Source organism: Lucilia cuprina, chromosome X, assembly GCF_022045245.1.
Source record: "Lucilia cuprina isolate Lc7/37 chromosome X, ASM2204524v1, whole genome shotgun sequence".
In the NCBI taxonomy this organism is placed as follows: Eukaryota; Metazoa; Arthropoda; class Insecta; order Diptera; family Calliphoridae; genus Lucilia; species Lucilia cuprina.
In genome coordinates this window covers 3,056,656-3,077,073 of record NC_060949.1, presented here as the reverse complement: position 1 = coordinate 3,077,073, position 20,418 = coordinate 3,056,656, and the positions used below count along the sequence as shown (strand labels likewise).

Genomic DNA, 20,418 nt, shown 5'->3' with positions numbered 1-20,418 from the left:
CCAACTTTCGCAACGCAATTTTGCTAATACATATAACTGACACTTTAAAAAGCAAAATCGAAAATATTTTTGCAGTTGAAAAATATAAATTTTCAAGTTTTTCGGCCGTTTTGGCGTGATTGACGTACAAACAAATAAACAAACTTACAAAGAGATTTATAATATATATTAGGATTAGGATTGGAGTTTGTGGATAGTGTGTTGTCATTGTCATATAATGTCATATAATAATACATTTTTCTTGCAGACATCGTTTCTCTTGAGTTCTTGTATGACTATATTTTAATAAAAATTTTATGTTTTTTTTGGCATCAGCTGTTTACACTTTTGCATTTCTCGCTTCTCTATTGGACGCTTAAACTAGCGAACAAAATTAGCTGATTGAGTATTCAAAAACAACATTCGAGAATTAATTTTAATTTAATGTCTAATCCTTCACCTAAAGATTGGCCCTTAGAGATTGAAGATCAGGCTTCCATTTTTTAATTGCTATATTTTTCTTTTAAATTATTTTTTTTTATTTTCAAAAATATTAATTATAAATATGTTATATGATTATATTTTTTAATGTATACCTATTTTAGAAATTTGTTACCGATTATATTAATTAGGCTATGCTTAATATGAAAATAAATTAAATAAAAAAACATGCGCTGGTATGCATTCCTACATACATACATACATACATACATACATACATACATAAATACATACATACATATATACATACATACACACATACGTACGTACATACATACATACATACATACATACATACATACATACATACATACATACATACATTTCCATTTAGAACATATTAACATCTATTATCTGAATGTGTGTATGCCTGTATGAATTTTTAGGTATATTTTATTTAACATATTTAATTCCATTATTATACTGTTGAAATAAAATAAATTGAAATAATTAATAAATTGATGTTATGTTCTATGTTATAATTCTAGTGCCCAATATATTAAAAAAAACTGTTGGCCAGATGCCCACTATTTCCATGTTCCCTGGTGGTGGCGAGATACCATCATATTCACCACCAGCTCGGTCATTTTTTACACCCCCACTACCACCAGAATATCAACATCCCTTTGCTGATAAACCAACATTGCGCGGAACAAATAACGAGGGAATAATTGAACCCAACTCTGGCAGCTACATTAACCGCAGACCTATACCGCCACCTAGTTTGATGCCAGGACACGAGCGCATACCGTTTAGACCTCCAGATCTAAGCGGGCCGTCGAATGAAGGCGTATCAGCGGCACAAATACCATCATCAGCTGGTAGTACAAAATCTCCTTTATATTCATTCACGACAATGAGTGCCCATCACGAAACTGATATTAAAAAATCTTTAAATACTCCTTCAAAAGTAACAGGTATTAGTTCGGAAAATGTCTCGAACGCAGAAAGAATAAATACATCATCTGGTGTATATTTAGATGCAAATAATAGTATATATAACAATTCAAATAATCCTGAAGTTAGAAAGGAAGTTCTCCCTAGCATTAGACGTATTTTGAGTGGATCCAATGGCCGAAAGGGTGATATACCTGAAGTCCTACTAAAACAGGTAACTACAAGACCTAATAACAACTATCATCATCCGCCGTCCTCTCCAATTGTTCTAATTAATTCGTCGTTATTGGCAACAAATGAAGGTGCTGTGGATAATGCCGATAACAAACAAAATATAAACAAAATTAAAAATATGAGAGATACAGAAAATGATGACGATCCGCAACAAAGAGTAAAATTTACAACAAACACTCTTGGTGAGAGTAATTTTACTTCGAACAATATTACGTCAACGCCATCAGCCGCTGCGGCAATTGGTGGAAGTGAAAAAGTTAAATCTGCTATATCAGCGGCAATAGCAACATCAACAATATCAAGTAATTTTGATATGTCACAATCGACTGGTAAAAATAATGGCGATAAATCATCGTCATCGACTTCCTCGTCAACATCATCCATATCATCATCAACATCTTCTTCAACATTAGCATCTGCGTCGGCACATGTAACCTGGTCTTTGGCATGGAATATTCATGTATATTTATCCGTTATACTCTTTACTATATTAGCAGTATATTCATTTTATAAAATGATCACATATAACAAACTTACACATCTATTTTCTCAATCATATTTCATTTGCATCCATCTTATTTTAATCATCATATGTACAGCTCGAACCTTCTATTTATGCTACGATGCGTATAATATTCATTCCAGTTTTCACATTTTTATATCGGAAATTTTACTAAATTTACCAGCAACATTCCTGACTATATCATTTGCGGTTTTAATACTATTTTTATCGCTCAAGTCACTGAATCATAAGAATAACCGTTATTCTGCATTAATACGCCCATTGACAGTAGTCGTTGGCTGTGGAGTGCATGTAGTTTTATGTATTACTTTACATTATGTCGAATCCTATACTTTACAAAATCATCAACAGCATTTGTATTATCAACAACAGCAGCAATTACTCACAAAAAGACAACAAATGCAACAACAGCAATACAATTATTTACAAAATCAATACTCATATGCTGCTAATATTATGGGTCTCGAAACAATGGCGTTTAGTTCGTCAATGTCCTCAGTGCCGGGAGCAAACTTCAATCAACACAATATAGCAACCAGTGTATCTTCATTGCCACCACCTCCACCTAGAGTATTGTCATTGATATGCCAAATAATTTATATATTTGTATGCTTTAGTTTGGGACTTTTGTATCTCTATTTATATCGCATTCTAAAACGCATTTTACGAAGTAAGTCTCAAAACTATATACACGGTTATCAAAATCTTTCATATGCTATACACATAACAATAGCCACTGCGTTGCTTTTTGTGTTACTAGCATCATTACAAATATTTGGTGCTATAAGCATTTCATCGTCCAGACCTTTAATTACCCAAAAAACCGCTGAAATTGACTGGTTGCAGTGGGGGTATCAATTTTCCTTGCGCCTTATCGAAATTGCAATTATAACGCTGATCTCTTGGGTCACAGGTCTTAAAACCAGTAATGGAAACAATACAGTCAATATTAATTTAACCAATAACGATTCTAGAGTGGTGACAGGTCAGGTAAATGGTGCCAATTCAACGTTTAACACAAATCTTAGTGTGAATCCAGTCCGCGAAAAGCATGGCGTTCATAATAACCAATACAACCACTCTAACATGACAAATTTCTTTTTGCCTTGCACCTCAAGTTCCAGCCAGGAACAATTTGATACAGATTATCCAGCAGTATGTAATGCAAATACCAATTTACATACATACACAATGCGCACTGGTAAACTAATATATGATGATAGTTTTGCATTGAATTCGCTAAATACAAGTAACGCAGCTACTCCAGCAAGCGATTTTCATCATTCACATCATCAAGTTCAGCCACATTCTAAACAGCCGCCACAATCTACTTATCAGCATCCCTACGATTCTCAATCTTTACACAGTTCTGCCCATCACAATGTTTCTGAATATGGTTCCAGGATAAATTATCAGCCCGAAAATCATTTACAGTACAACGATTATTTGACAGATAATACCACGGATCACTATGAAAATCCTAATTTCGATTTACGAGGTTCCGGTTCTGCTACTTCAGGTTCAGCTTTGGTGGTAAATTCTAATACTGGCAATGGAACAGTGCAAAAGTTTGGAAAAAATTCCATTTCTAATTCGACCACTACAGCTTCCAGCAGTAATAATTCAAATATGGGCTCTAACTCGTCGTCTGGTTCATCTGCTACGTTGCAGCAGCAAATGTTATTATTACATGGTGGCGGTGACACTTGCTATTCAGAGCCTATTCATGAAAATTATGACTTTAATAATTTTGAAAAGCCAAAATTTAAACAACAGCCCCATGATAATTGGCCAGACGCTCATATTCCCACTATAATAAACAAACGTGATAAGAAAAAATCACTTAATACTTTAGAAAGATGTGGCTATGATAAGCCCGAGCGACGAAGTTCTAATTCCACGCATTCCTGCAATTCAAATAGCAATTCCAACAATATTGGCGTTGGTGCTAATAATGGCGGTGGTGGCTCACGCTATGCTAGTTTCAATACCTTTGAAAGAGCTCCTTTTAATAATGTGCGTAAAAGTGATACTTTTAATAATATTACATCTAACGGTGTGAATATAATGCACGGACGCAATAATTCCTCATCATCAGCTACTTCAGCAACATCGGTTAGTGGACCAAGAAATACCCCATTAGGCATACAGACCTTGGCATCAACAGAAAGACATCATCATGTTATCCCTTCACGAAACTTAAGAGCAAGTGGTAGTTCAAAAGTATTAACAAATAATGCCTCTGGACTTGATGTTTTTTCACGTTCAACAATAGAACGTTCAAGTATTAGCCATAACCAGCAAAGGCCTCTTAACCAGCTACCCATAAATCAGTCACAAGTACAAAACCAGTATTCCGATGATGATGACGACGATAAAGATGATGATATAATGTTAGCAAGTATGTAATTTTAAAAAGTTCATGTAAATTTTAATGTTTAAGAATGATAAAACTACATAAACATTTTTAAATAATTTACAGCATCTCCACATCAGGTGTAATACTACGGTGCTAAGGCCTTGCAGCTATCTCAATTAGTTAAAAAAGGAGTGAATTCCCTGATTAATCTGCATGTGTATTTATACACATATATAAAGGAGCTTTATCATTTTTAAAACTCAATAGAATATAAGTATACATATATTTTTTTGAGTTTCGAAAACCTTTATATTATATAAATGTATACATACTTTTTTGTTACCATCTAATAAGCTTCTCTAGTAATTTACAACTCAGGTACTTCTCATACAACATCACCCGTTGTTACAAAAAATGAGATCGCTATCCGTAGTTGAGCAAGGTTTCGAGAGTATGTGTAATTATACGACAATTATGAAGTTATCAGATGGAAAGGAATTCAAAACTTTTTGAAACTAAAAAAGCCAATCGAATAAAAGAATTAATGTAGTCATGCATATTTTTTATTTAAAACGCCTTCTTTAAAAAATTCAACTAGACATTTTATGTACATTTATAAAGAAGACATATATATATATATTATTTTTTAAATATAAAACTTAAATTTAACTTAAAGCAACTCACATTAAATTCAACATTTTGCGCATACCTTTTCCATAATATCTCATCACAAATTACATTTTATCTCCTTTCCATTGCAAACTCAAAATACATATAGCCTTCATTACTCAAATCATTACATTTCAATATTTTTTATCAAATGAATCAACAAATTTTACAATAAATTTAAATATATTGGATATATATAATACTTTATTCTTAAATACATTTTGTTAATACGTATCAATATTTATAACACCACTCGTCCTATTGTTCATTTGTTTTGTTTTCTTTTACATAATTTTTGACTTTCCATGTCGAAACTTCAAATTCTTAATTAATATATTTTTCATTATTACATTTTTTGCACATATTTAAGCATATTCTTTATAGTTGTAGTGTTTTTCGTTTGTTTTATATCTACAAATTTAAATTTAATAATTTTGCAATAGTAAAAATTTTTTTAAAATTTGAGTTTTTTAATAACTTTAAAATTGACAACTCGTCTATTAAAATACAAAGCAACATTACAACAATATGAATATTTTATTAGTAACACGGGGTGGCAGTGAAATTTAAATAGTGCTGTTGAATAGATCGCGATTTTTTAAGTTCACCGTAAGTACTAGTACTTCGTTAAATTCCACTACCCTACGTCAACGTGTTAAATGTAATTATATCCGGGAATAATTATATTTTTTATTATTGAAAAGTTTATATCATTGTTTAAGAATAAATACGACGGGTCCAGTTAATAATTAAGTAACATCATTTTAAATTCTGGAATGCTTAAATAAAAAATTTAGTTACAAATGAATAAAGATTTTACAAATTTGATTCTCATACAACTTTTGGAAGTTTCGGACTTTTAAATACCTTTAATTTATTAATTTACCATATGATAAATTAGAAGCATTAATAAATTTTAATTATTAGAGTTCCACCACTGTATATAAGTGCTTACAGAATCTACATTTTTGTATCCATATTTCACGATATAAAGTATATTTTTAAATTCTATATAACTTATTTTATCTATACAGTGTAAAAAATATTGTTTATAATTTTTTATGGAATACAAATTAGTATATATGTTGAAAATTTTTATTTAAAATTATTTATTTATATAAACTGTGATTTTAAATTAGCTTTTTACCTTTGGTTAGGCTAAAAATAATATAATTTTCAAAGATTATGATTTGTATTTCTTCGATAATATATGATTGTATATGCAAAATTATAATTATTTACGCAAAAAAAAAACAAATGAACGATGGTAGTATGGTCTGTGGCTTTTCTAAATATTAATACTTAATTGACAATTTATACAAATAACATATTTTTTTAAGTTTCCCCTGTTATATAGATTGTAAAATATTGATGATTTAAAATATATGTAAATGGATTTCCCTTAAAACGAAATTCACCCTTCATATTAAGATTTACACCAATAAATATTAAAAAAGCATTTGAAGTTATTTAGTATATGACTTAAATTTTTTTGTAAATACTGCCAGACTTTTTTAATTTTAAGTTATCACAACAAATAAATCAATTTAATAATCAACTTAAAATAACATTGAGCCATTTTGTTTTTAAAAACCGAAAATATGTAAGTAATATTCTATTTTTATTTAAATATCTTATAACTGTTTTTATACCCTTCACCTTTGTGAGAAGGGTATGAATATCGAGTGCTTTACGTGAGTACCTGGTATGATGCCTACCCCACAGTGTTTTTTACATCTATTGGGTAGACTTTAATAAGTAGACCCTGAATCCTTTAATGAAAAACTGATGTGGCAAATTTTGTACATGGATTTGGCCTCTGTTGATTCGGCAACAGCACCTAGAGACGTAACCGGTAGACCGAAGAACGAATCCATCAAATAAGCCGAGGACTTTGTTCTTACTCAAAGGGACACACTGGCAATACTGATAAGAACAGAGTATACTCTGAACAAGGAATGTTTTTGTGTGTGCAAGAAAAATAAATAAAAAGCAAGAAAGAGTTAAGTTTTTTTTTTCAATAAAAAGTTTATTTATTAAATTTATATTTACATTAAAGATTCTGAATGGGAGTTGTGCACTTAACAAAGTGGTTGTAATGACGTTCACTTAACAAGTGTTAAAAACCAAAAAAAAACTATGCAACTAGTTGCGAATTACGTTATACCGTTAGCGGCTTTACTAGTTAGAATTTATCTCTACACTTTTTCAAAGATGAAAAAAGAAGTAGTTAGATAAATCCTAACATAGTATAAAGGGAATAAAAAATAGGGTTTCAAATAAATTTCTCAAATGAACATTCCCGGCTACCTTACAACGAAGAAGTCAGTTGCAACAACAAATGAGAAAAAAAGGTTAATAAATCTAGGATAAACTACATTCTTTTCATTGTTATATATGGATTTATATTTTGTTTTTTTTTTCAATTTTTTTCTCTTTTTCATAATTATTATTATTTTTTCAAATTTTAAATATTCGACGAAAGGTCCAAGGACCTGAGTACATTTTTAAGAAGTCTCTCGACTTTCCCCATAGAACCGAAGTCCCACAGGTGGATTTTTAAGAAGTCTCTCTACATTCCCCATAGAACCAAAGTCCCACAGGAAGATTTTTAAGAAGTCTCTCGACTTTCCCCATAGAACCGAAGTCCCACAGGAGGATTTTTCGAAGTGTCTCTCGACTTCCCCATTCCCCATAGAACCGAAGTCCCACAGGTGGATTTTTTTAGTCTCTCGACTGTACCCATGAATAATATTCACAGGTCAATTTAATATTATTTTTATTTTCTCAATATGGGGATTGGCCGGAAATGACCCATCCAAATAAAGTGTATTGAGCAAGTGGAATACCCGGGCTAGAATGTATTTTTCCTTTGATAATGGAAGCACTTAGTTCTGGCCCTAAAACCAACGCGACCTGTCCGACTGATTAAATGTGGGATCAGCTAGCTGAATCCCGTAAAATAATGTTAAAATATCGTTGGAAATATTTTCCGGTGGGGTTCGTATACCGACCATTTTCCTCACTGTTGCAGATAACGTTATTTGAGGATGAGGCGCGACATATATTAACGTCGTTCGCAGACGAGACAGGCAGCCTAAGCTGCTGGACTAGGGACTCACAAACATATGACATCGGACAACACAGGTCTAAAACCGCTCGGACTAAAATTCGACGGTTACCTATCAACAAATTTACCTTTAAGGTCGGAGACAGGTTAAAAGAATGTCTTAATGGCGATAAACATATGTAGCAATGTCGATGTAAAATTACGAATCGAAGCCTATTTTCGTGAGGCAACTTCCGGAAACTAGCGCACCTATACAGCGGGTGTCTTCCTCTACACTGTTTACATACATTCGAGCTCGAGGATTCCACATTTGATGCCTTTGCGGGCGTGGGAGCTGCTGCCAGGTCTGGATCTGTAGATCCAGAAGACTTCTCAACCGAAGCGACCTTTAAGGCAAGCAACTCTGATGCTGACTCAGATACCAAAGTAGGGGTTGGAGATGGTGTTGGAGCAGAAACTGGATCCGGTATTGTAGCAGGGGCTGGAACAGGGGCTGGATCAGCTACTGTAGCCACCTTAGATCCTTGGTCCTCTACCTCCATTACTTCCTTGTCGGAGTCTAAGAACGCATCTTCCATTGCAATGGTTAAAGCGTCCATGGTACTAGGAACAAGGAAAATTATTTAATATTAATTTTATAAAGTTTCATTAATCAAAACAACTAATTTTGTGATTGGTCGCTTTATTATGCCATTTTCTGTTCGTATGTCAGCCACGCGAACGTGTTCATAACTTCCCGGATAAGTTTTAACGACTCTACCAAGTTTCCAGGAAGTCGGAGACATTTGTTCATTTTTTATAACTACTAAGTCACCTACAGCTATGTCTCGTTCAGGGTATTTCCATTTATATCTTTTATGAAGATTTGAAAGATATTCTTCCTTCCATCGTTTGCAGAAATGATGGGTGAGAGCTTTATCTTTCATTTATCTATTTATGAGACTGATTGGAGATTCGTAAATAGAAGGCTCCGGTGGAGCAAGGATGGGTGACCCAATCAAAAAATGACCAGGCGTAAGAGCTACTGGCTCATTCGGATCATCACTCATAGGACACAACGGTCTCGAATTGAGACAAGCCTCAATTCTTGCGAGAACCGTCGATAATTCCTCAAAGGTATATTTCACGGACTTAGCTTCTTTGCGGAAATGAAGTTTAAAACTTCGAACTCCCGCTTCCCATAAGCCTCCCATATGAGGAGCGCCCGCTGGAATAAATCGCCATGTAAGTCCATTAATACCGTAAGTGGAACACATCCTTGCACGACTTTCTGACAAAAATGTTCTAAAATCCCTTTCTAATTCACGAGAAGCTCCCACAAAGTTCGTCCCGTTGTCGGAAAACATAGTAGTGGGACAACCTCGTCTCGATATAAATCGATTAAAAGCAGCCAGGAATCTATCAGTTGATAAATCTGATGTGACTTCCAAATGAATGGCTTTAGTCGCAAAACAGACAAAAATACAAACGTAGGCCTTTAAAGTTTGACACGATCTACTATTTAAGTTTCTTATGTCAAAAGGCCCAGCAAAGTCGACTCCAGTTGTCGTAAATGGTCGGCCTATCTGAGTTCGTTCGGGGGGTAATGCTGCCATTATTTGGGTACAGGTGCGCTTACGGTCAAGAATACACCGTTTGCACCGATTAATAACAGCTCGAACTAGTGTTTTTAGTCGAGGTACCCAATATTCGATCCTTAAGATCCTGAGCATTAACTGATTTCCACCGTGGATAGAAATCGTATGTACGAACTCAATCAAAAGACGGGTAAAGCGACATGAATATGGCAACAATATGGGATGCCGTTCGGTATAGACTAACGAAGGTGATTTTGTCAAACGACCATTAAGTCTCATAACACCCTCATTATCCAGAAATGGATTCAAAGTCAATAAAGGACTTTTCGAAGATAGTGGTCTTTTATCCAAAAGACATTGGTATTCTTCGACAAAATTTACTTTTTGAATCGCAGTTTTACTCTCTTAACCTCAATGTTTGTCACAATAGTAGTCTCAAAGGAATTTCGATTCCTATGAGCCGGGTGAGTATTATAGAAAAATCTAAATACATAGGCTAACACTCGAATTGCCCTATCAAGAGAAGAAAATCTCTCAAGAATGTCTTCATAATTCGAAAAAAATGAAGCATGAGATTTTACTGCACGAGCCTCTAAGTCCGTATCTAATAAAGACAAATTTCCTAGATTCCAGGTAGTGCTTTTTTCCCGAAGCCAATTTGGACCATGCCACCATAGATTGTTCTGTCTTAAATCAGAGGGTGACATACCCCGACTTCCCAAGTCTGCTGGGTTGTCGTCAGATTTGACATGGTGCCAATTATGTCTTCCGACCACTTCCTGAATTTTACAAACTCTGTTGGCTACAAAGGTTGCCCATGAACAAGGGTCCTTTTTCAGCCAAGCAAGGACGATTGTAGAATCAGTCCAACAATATATTTGACATAATGGGATGTCAATTTCATATAATACGGATTTTAAAAGATCCGTCGCAAGAACTGCACCACAGAGTTCAAGTCGTGGTAGAGAAATTGATTTGATGGGAGCTACTTTTGTTTTAGCAGTTAACAAATGGGTATAAATTTCGCCATTAGGTCTTGCGACTCTAGCATAAATTACCCCTGCATATGCTTTTTCAGATGCATCTGAAAAGACATGAAGCTCCACTGTAGAATTAGGTATATAATTAACCCATCTAGGAATCTGGATGTCGTTTACTTCATGATATGAAGTAGCAAATTTTTGCCATTCTTCACAGGTCCATTTAATATTGTTTTATTATCTCAATAAGGGGATTGGCCGGAAATGACCCATCCAATTAGAGTGTATTGGGCAAGTGGAAGACCCGGGCTAGAATGGATTTTTCCTTTACTAATGAAAGCACTTAGTTCTGGCCCTAAAACCAACGCGACCTGTACCGACTGATTAAATGTTCAGCTAGCTGAATTCCGTCAAATAAAGTTAAAATGTCGTTGGAAATATTTTCCGGAGGAGTACGTATACCGACCATTTTCCTCACTGTTGCAGACAACGTTATTTGAGCCGATAGTCAAACGACATATATTAACATCGTTCGCAGACGAGGCAGGCAGCCTAAGCTGCTGGACTAGGGACTCACAAACATAAGACATCCGACAACACAAGTCTAAAACCGCTCGGACCAAAATTCGAGGGTTGCCTATCAACAAATTTACCTTTAAGGTCAGAGGCAGATTAATATAATGTCTTAATGGAACATTAGAAGCCTGGACAGGATAGGGAATAGATTTCGCTTTTCACTGCGATGAAGTATGGTTTTTATATCCTTCACCTTCGTGAGAAGGGTATATATAAGTTTGTCATTCCGTTTGTAATTTCTATAATATAATTTTCCGACCCTATAAAGTATATATATTCTGGATCCTTATAGATAGCCATGTCCGTCTGTCTGTTAAAATCAGTTTTTAGAGGTCCCCAGATATCGGCGAGATCCGAATCTTTAATAATTCAGTTAGACATGCTTTCGAGAAGATCGCTATTTAAAATCAGCAAAATCGGTCTATAAATAACTGAGATATGAGCAAAAATCCGAAACAACCTGAAAATTTCATCAAAAAAGCACATTTTTTTCATGTTATGTTAAAAAAGCAACAACAACACTGTGAATTGGATAAAGATGTACATGTGCGTGTGGAGATGTATTGGGTTTTATTCAGCTGTATATTTTTTGTGTATGTTTGCATGCTGTTCTGTTCTCACGAAGGTAAATGGGTATAACAAGAGTTTATATTATAACAACAGTTTATATTTGTGTGTATGTTATGTGTGACATGTGTGCAGAGATACAAAATAAATAAACACTTTTTTAAAACATACTTGGTGAAGGGTATTTAAGAATCGGAACAGCCGAATATAGAAATATTACTTGTTAGATTTCGCGCCTTTCTTCTTTTGGCCTTTTCCTGGTGAGTGCAAAACAGAGTGGTGTCGTGGCATATGTTACACTTCACCAACGACTTGCACTCATTAGCCATGTGTTTTGTCGATAAACATCGGTTGCAATGTCAATGAAAAACTACGAATCTAAGCCTCTTTTCGTGAGACAACTTCCGAAAACTAGCACACCTATACAGCGGGTGTCTTCCTTTACACTGTTTCGATACTCATTCGATAACAAATGAGGGTAAATCACCAGAGATCGTTGGCAAAACGAGAGCTACTGTACTCAAAACAATTGAAGAGTCCAAGGGCGTGCCAATATAAATGGAACACGATTTCGTTGATATTACAGAATTCGCCTGGTTGATACCAGATATTTGAGCATTCGTCGATTGCGTAAAAAAATAAACGACAATTTCGAAGCAGGGTGATGAATATTCACCATAGCTGTTCCTAACTATACGGTTTGGTTTTGCGAAGTATAAAACGCCTATCTATTAATAGGAGCTGAAGTGCTAGAGCTGTTAGATGTTGCTACTTGAGAAGAATCTGTGGGTATAGATAGAGCAGCTTGTGATATAGCACTTGTGCTCGGACTCGAATTAGAAGTTCTAGAACTTCCATTTGAATCTTCTGAAGTAGGCACATTTCTATGTAACATATTATTGTGCTACTATTTAAAAATAGAACAACAATGCATGCTCTTACAATCTTTCACTTCATGATTTCGTGACAAACAATTAATGCAATATTGATGTTTCTTAATAGTCGAGAATCTGTCGATTACCGAAAGTTTTTTTTTAAATTTCTTACAATCCCGTAGAAAATGGCTTTGATTCTTACATAAAATGCAATAAAGGGAAGAAGATGAAGTGGCACCTTTAGAGCCGATAATTTTTTCGGTTGTGGGACTTCCCTAATATCTCGTAGACATTCTAAGGTCTGAATTCTTTCTGTCAGAAATGCATCCAGATCTTTCCAAACAGACAATACGAATTTGTCTTTTATACTTTGTTCCCATAAGGTAACAGAGTTATCGGGTAGTCGTTGAACACAAAGGAAAACAATTACCGGATCCCAATTTTCTGTAGAAACATTATATATTGATAAGGCCGAAAGACAACTGTTTATACCTCTTTGTATGGTTTTGAGACCTTCAGAAGTTTCCTTTTCAATAATAGGAAGATTAAAAGAGATTTAAGTTGGTTGTTAACCAACGTACGTGGATTTTCGTAAGGACGACTACTAAACTATGGTGAGTTTCCGTATAGTTCTGGCTAACTACTGAAGAATCACAAGTCTTTTGAGCTTGGACATACGTGATACTTTGATGATACGACATCTATATCATCAGGTTCTGTTGTGTCCGAAGTAGCTAAATAGTCTAGATATGTGTGATAGGTTGACTTAACCTCGTTCATTAAAACCTTAAATTCATCGGAATGAATCTCTAAGCTAAAGACAGTGAGTCTTTCTTCCCTAAGACTGTTTATATTAGCTTCAAAGCTTATGAGAGCATCAGAAGCTCTAATAAAGAGAGCAAGAGCAGGCACAGACATAGTTATTTTAATATAAATGCGATTAAATAAAAAAAATAATAAATCAATTTAATTTCATCTTTATTTAAAAGACTTCAATTTATCACGATTTGTTATTATGTAATTTATTTAAATTGCACAAAGGAAGCAAATAATTTAATGAAAATTGCAAATTTGATACAAATTTTATTAACTGTGAAAAAATATTTGAATAATTACCAAATTTAATATTAGTCAAACTGACCGACCGTAAGGTAACAACTCAAAAAGGAAGAAGAAGCATATAATTGTATGTATGTATATAAAGATTATGTACAAGGTCAAGGTACATAAACATAAAATTCTTTATTTATTTCACTTCTTTGTTTTATTTATTTTTGTTATTATATTTATTGTTATATTTTATTTGATATTATTTAATTTATATTTTTTCACACACGATTTTATTAATTTTATTTTTTGCACTTTCTTAAAAAATTTTTTAATTTTATTATATCTTCACTATGTGTGTCCGTTTATGTAAACAACTGCACGGTAGATATATTAAGCACTGACAAAAAGGTAGTCATGTCAAACAAGAAAAATAGGCAGTCAATCACAATAGTAAACAAGAAAGATTTTTGTGTATATGTGAATATAATTTTAATAAACAAGACTTTTTTTTTTGTCTTTCTTTTATATGCACTATAAATTTCTTTGTAATAATATCGCTCAAATTCAAAGATTATAAATCCAAATTTTTTATTAATGTTGGTTGTTAAAATGGTGGTGGTTTTTCTTTCAAGTAAAAGATGGCGATCTTAAGAAAAAACAAAATACACGAGAAAATTAATTTGAGTGCTTCAAATAATCCGGCTTCAAAAATCCGGCTCGATCGGACCAAATGTTTTTGTGTGTGCAAAAAAAAAAGGAATAAAAAAACAAGAAAGAGTTAAGTTATTTTCAATAAAAAGTTTATTTATTAAATTTATATTTACCTTAAAGATTCTTAATAGGAGTTGTGCACTTAACAAAGTGGTTGTAATGGCGTTCACTTAACAAGTGTTTTAAAAACAAAAAAAAAAAAACAAGTAAGAGTGTTATATTCGGCCATGCCGAATCTTATATACCCACCATCAAATCATTCATTCAGTCATGAGGTTTAAAGTAATTTTCTGGATAAAACCGAATATGGAGGTTTGATAGTTATCGACCGATCCTCATCAAATTAAGTTGAACAATTTCAGTTCCTATAAAACTTCCGTAATTTGGAAGAACTTTTGAGAAATACATAAGCGTTAAAGTGATATTCTGGAGTGAATCTTATATAAGGGTCAATTATAGACCGATTTTTATAAACTTTTGTACATAAATTATGTGGAGTCCATTATATTTGGCTAGTACAAAACTTGTTTATGTAGAATTTCACTGCTGTAATCGCAACTTTGAATCAGTAATGAGCGTTAAAGTCATTTTCTGAAAGGGACCTTATAGGGGGAAGGGTCAATTAAAGACTGATCCTCATAAAATATTGTGAGCTTTTGGCTCGCACAAAACTTGTTTATGTAGTATTTTACTGGTGTACTCACATTTTTAAGTTAGTGATAAGCCTTAAAGTCATTTTCCGAAGGGGACCTTATATGAGGGTATGGTCAATTATGGACCCATCTTCATAAAGTTTACGAAAAAAGAGTTTAGTTCCTATAAAACTTTTATATTTCGCATTTTTTTGCTATATATATGTTTCTTAAGGTCAGATATGAGCATTAAAGTCATTTTCTGAAGGGGATCCTTATAAAATTTTACGAAGATATTTAAATTCTTATAAAACATGTTTGTGCCGAATTTCACTGCTATTGATGCTTCTCTTAGCCAGTTATGGGCGATAATATCATTTTCTGAAGGACAATTTATATTAGGGCTATTTCAAAACGTGGCCCACTTTCAATAAGGATCGATCCTTATAAAATTTAAATTCATTATCTAAAGAGGGGTAGGGTTAATTATGGAACGATCCTTATAAAATTCCACAAAAAGATTTATGTGCCCATAAAACATGTTTGTGCCGAATTTTACCGCTATTGTTGCTTCTCTTAACCAGTTATGAGCGATAAAGCAATTTTCTTAAGGGGACTTTATATGGGGGGAGAGTCAATTATGAACCGATCTTTATAAAATTCTACGAAGTAATTTATGTTCCCATAAAACATGTTTGTGCCGAATTTCAGCGCTATTAATGCTTCACTTAGTCAGTTATGGGCGATAAAGTAATTTTCTGAGGGGAACTTTATATGGGGGTAGGGTCAATTATGGACCGATCCTTATAAATTTCCACGAAAAGATTTGAAGTTTCCCAAAAAAAGTTTCCTAGTGTGAACCGGCAGTTACCAATTCTCTGGTGTTTTCAGTTATTGGGACTAGTCAATCTATGTTTTTTTATAGATCAGCTGGGATAATACGATCATACACTGGTGATTTAAATGAATTGAAGTTCTTGACCGCCCATGTATTTGAAGTTCTATTATCGGGATTTTCAATATTTATTAAGCAGCAACTTCTTGCTCTTCCCTGGGCTAAGGGTTAAATTCATGACAACCATCAAAGTGTGTGCTTATCAATACCTCTGGGGTTCCTCGTTCCTCTAGTTTTACAGTCCAAAAACAATCGTGTTTTTTGAATAAAGAAACATCTTGGAAAGATAACCAACTAACTTTTAAGATATCGGGATTGCAAAACCAAGATTAAAACGTCAGGTCTGATAGAAGAAGTTCCAAACTTTTTGTGGTTATCCCCAATAGCAATCGTAGCAAAAGCAGGCAATATTATAATGCAGGTGGCCAGACGTACATATATTATATTCCATTCCATTCTAATTTACAGATTTGAAATAGAAGATAATGTCATGGACTCTTTATGTTCTATTGATGATGCATGCATGATTTAAAACCACCTAATGTACGATGTACTTCAGCTTACTAAGCAAAATATTGAGGCATTTGAACTTTGATCTGGGTTGTAGTAACTGAAAAAAATTATTCTCGCAATAAGATTTTATAAAACTAACTAAGCCCGAGCAAAAATTTTCAGAATCTAATACTCCATATATGTCTCCGATAGGTTAGTGGTTAGTGTTTTAGAGCGGAGGTCATAGATTCAATTTTCATCAGACACCCTGCTATAGAAGCGCAAAGAAGTCACGGTTAAGGAATAAGTGTTTTTCTTCGGATTCGATGTTACATACATTCTTCATTAAAAAAAATAACTAAATTAATTGACCTATCTTTCCCATGGAAATGTCAGGTCAGTCTAGAAGTTAAAATTCATATTTTAAGAGCAGTCCTGAATATGATGGTGATTCTATTGTTTTTTTTTTTCGTTTAGCGTTGTTATTGTTCCTTTTGTTTGGCTTTTGGAGTAATAATAATGTATTCGGGAAAAAGTTTAAAATGTTTAAAGCTAACTAGCTTTTTGTAACTCTATAGATCAATGCATGCAAATTAATATTGACTTTGCTTTTCATACATGAAACCAATATGTCGAAATTTAAATCTACATTCTAAATATATAATTCATTTTCTCCCTTTTCAAAATTCTTAAGGCTTGAGTGGTAAAAAATTACCTTTAAAATTAGCAAAAAATACTTAAGTTAGGTTGATAAGATGATGTATACTACATCAAATCCGAAGAAATACAACTAGGCCACAATCGGAAAAAAGAGGGAACTGAATGAATTATTTTTCAGTGTTCAGAAACTCAGTATCCTAAACGTGATTTCTAAGAATCTTCCAATGAGTGTTAGTCAGGAATGTTATTTCTGGAATAACATCACTTCCAATATACTTGGATCTAATTTCGATGAATGTCTGGCAGTGGCAAAGAAAGTGCTATAGGTTTCACTGTCCTCTCCGCATGCTCTACATACGTCTGAATCCGCATGTCCAATTTTGCATAAATGTGCTCGTAATCCTGCGTGCCCACTCAGAATTCTTACTATCATACTTGCTCATTTTGAGATTTTTCGTCTGGTTTCATCAGGGTCACATCATAGGATTTTCGTGGTTCTACCCACTGTTTTGTTATTTTTAGTTCGTCTGGTTTCATCAGGGTCACCTCATAGGATTTTCGTGGTTCTACCCACTGTTTTATTATTCCAAGAAGTCTTATGGGATTTTCTCACCCATATTTTTTTAGTTCAGCATTTGTTGCGTCGAATGCCTCGACGCTCTTTCGTTACCGACTACTCCCGAGTGGGCTGGTACCCATATGATGTGAACCTTACTTCTGGGAGAGTATTCAGTTAAAGCTTTCTTACAATCCAATACGGTCTAAGATTTAGTTCTATCTCCTGATATAGCCCTAATTGCCTTCTGGCTGTCGGTAAATATATTAAGCGCTGTGGACGCCATATTTATTCTAATCCAATTTACGCATTCCGTTATTGCTCGTACTTCTGCCTGGCAGATTGTGTTATGATTTGGTAAACGGTGGTATATTTCTGCTTCTGGATCTTCAATATAAAATCCCAGCCCACTTTAGAGCCATCCGTGTAACAACGGATTCCTACTGGTATGTGCTCTAATGTTACGCTTCACCAAGACATTCTATCTGGGATCAGCGTTACAAAGTTTCCGACATATTCTGTGTCCTATAACCGCTTTTGTCCAGTTCACCTAAAGTAAAGAGCCGTTCGGCTGTAAGCGCCGCCTCATATCTGAAATATGTTTCATTGGGTGGAATATCTAGCAACGTTTCCATAGCCTTGGTTGAAGTAGTACACATGGCACCACTTATACCCAAGCAGAATGTACGCTGAACTCCCTGTAGTAGTTTGATATTGCAGTCTTTGTCTAAAGCAGTCCACCAGATTATTAAAGCGTAAGCTAGAATTGGTCTAATTACACTTTTATAAAGCCAATGTGTCATAGTAGGACTAAGACCCCATATCGCCCAGCTCCTTTGTGGAGCATTACACCTAAGAAATTAACTTTGTCACTTGTATTTTCATGCCCAGGAATACGTAGAAAATACAGATTTTCGTTTTTGCCGGGTTAACATTGAGACCTCTCGGTTGAGCCCAGCTCCTCCTCAGCTCTTTTCAAGAAGTAATTTGGATCATTTCCATCGTCTGCATAGCAGACAGGTCTAAGTCCTTTCTTCTTAGGAGGCTATTAATCGTGGTAACCTAGAGTAAAGGTGACAAAATGCCACCCTGTGGTATTAAGCGAAATACCTTTTTCCTGATAGTTAAATCGTACATCTTGCAGCTTATCTATCTATTTCTTAGCATGTGGTTGATGTAGTTACGGTGCACCCGGTCAACATAAAACTGGTCTAGGGGTTGGATAAGAGTATCAGTGTAGACATTATTGAAAGCGTCTTCTATGTAAATACATACCGCCAGTGTATGTAGTTTGCTATCAAAGGATGCACCTATGTAGTGGAGAACTTCGTTTAATGCGGTTTCCACCGATCATCCCTTTACATAAGCATGCTGCTTAAATTTTAGGCCTTGTCGGGTATACTGCTTTTAACCATACTATCGACAATCCGTTCCAAGGTTTTAAGTAGGAAGGACGTAAGACTTATCGGTCGCATAGGCAGGTTTCCCTGGCTTAGGTATAAATATTACCCTTGCATATGTGAATTTCAAGCATGCAGTTAATATCTGAGACAGATGTACGGAAACCAGTCCCTCCCATCTATATGGAGCGAAGCTCTTGATTGAACCTTTAACCATATCAGATGTAATTACAATTTCCGTGTTAGCCTCCCCTTCCTCCAATATCGAATCATCTATATTATTCGATATACTGGGTGGTAAATGGGAGTCCATTAGGGGTTTCAGTGTCTCCTCCATATCCTTCAGCCTCCTGCCCGGGTCATCGACCATAGTTTCCGGTTGGACATAAGTTTTGGATAGGAATTTTTTATCTTCGATACGTCATTTACGCTGTCTACATGGTGGGAGTTGTCATCACAACCTATTACAATTTTCTTATTTTTTCTTTGTGCTTCTTCGACCAGTTTCATCAGCTCCGACGTTGGTGGTAGTGTCGAAGAATCGAAAGGCAGGTAAACAGATGCAAGGTATATGTTGCCACGACCATGCTTCAGCACTGTTGCATCCGATGTAGATAATCTTGTTGAGAGGAGAAAACATAAGTTCTTGTGACATAAGATAAACGTTCCCGGTCGAGGCCTCGAAGAAAGGTTTCGAAGAGATTTAATCCAGAAACATTTTTGCGAATCGTCCAAGGTTCCTGGATTAAAGCTATATGTATCTTGCCTGTGTTAATTTTGGTCATCAGAGCGTTAGTAGCCGTCTCACTCCATCATTCATATACATTTTCTTCTAGCGAGTTAGTGATCATTTCCCCACTAGTTGGATTTGACTCCTCCGTGTAACCTTAAGTGGCTATTGATGCAGTGGGTACCATTGATGGCACTGTGGCGTCCTTATCAGGCATATGAAGAGTAGTAGTTTTAATCGACACATTCCTTATTTTGGACAGCATTACTGTTCTGTCTTTTGGCGAGTGAGTGATTTTCTCCTCACATTTAGTATTTGAGTTCTCCAAATTACCAGTACTTGCTAATGATGCTTTGGGTATCATCTTAGGTGTTTTAGTGTCCTTATCGGGCCGGTTTTGACAGCCCTTTAAATTGGCGCTTCACCAATTTTGGAAATGGCAGCCGCACCATCTTTTGGCGAGTCAGTGGTACCTACTCGCTTTT

General features: G+C 34.7%; 1 protein-coding gene across 1 annotated transcript; it reads left to right on the top strand.

Annotated features, from left to right (window-relative positions):
* The first annotated feature begins 951 nt into the window (after window positions 1-951).
* Window positions 952-6,631, top strand: LOC124421462. Its single transcript, XM_046956733.1, has 2 exons — window positions 952-4,535; window positions 4,617-6,631. The coding sequence occupies exons 1-2, from the start codon at window positions 1,001-1,003 to the stop codon at window positions 4,634-4,636; spliced, it is 3,555 nt and encodes a 1,184-aa protein (XP_046812689.1). The 5' UTR covers window positions 952-1,000; the 3' UTR covers window positions 4,637-6,631.
* The last annotated feature ends 13,787 nt before the right edge of the window (window positions 6,632-20,418 follow it).

Bases quoted from the DNA above. Each gene is read 5' to 3' on its own strand.
- LOC124421462 (XM_046956733.1), top strand. From the start codon at position 1,001: ATGCCCACTATTTCCATGTTCCCTGGTGGTGGCGAGATACCATCATAT. The intron at 4,536-4,616 runs GTATGTAATTTT...AATAATTTACAG, and splicing joins TGATGATATAATGTTAGCAA to CATCTCCACATCAGGTGTAA.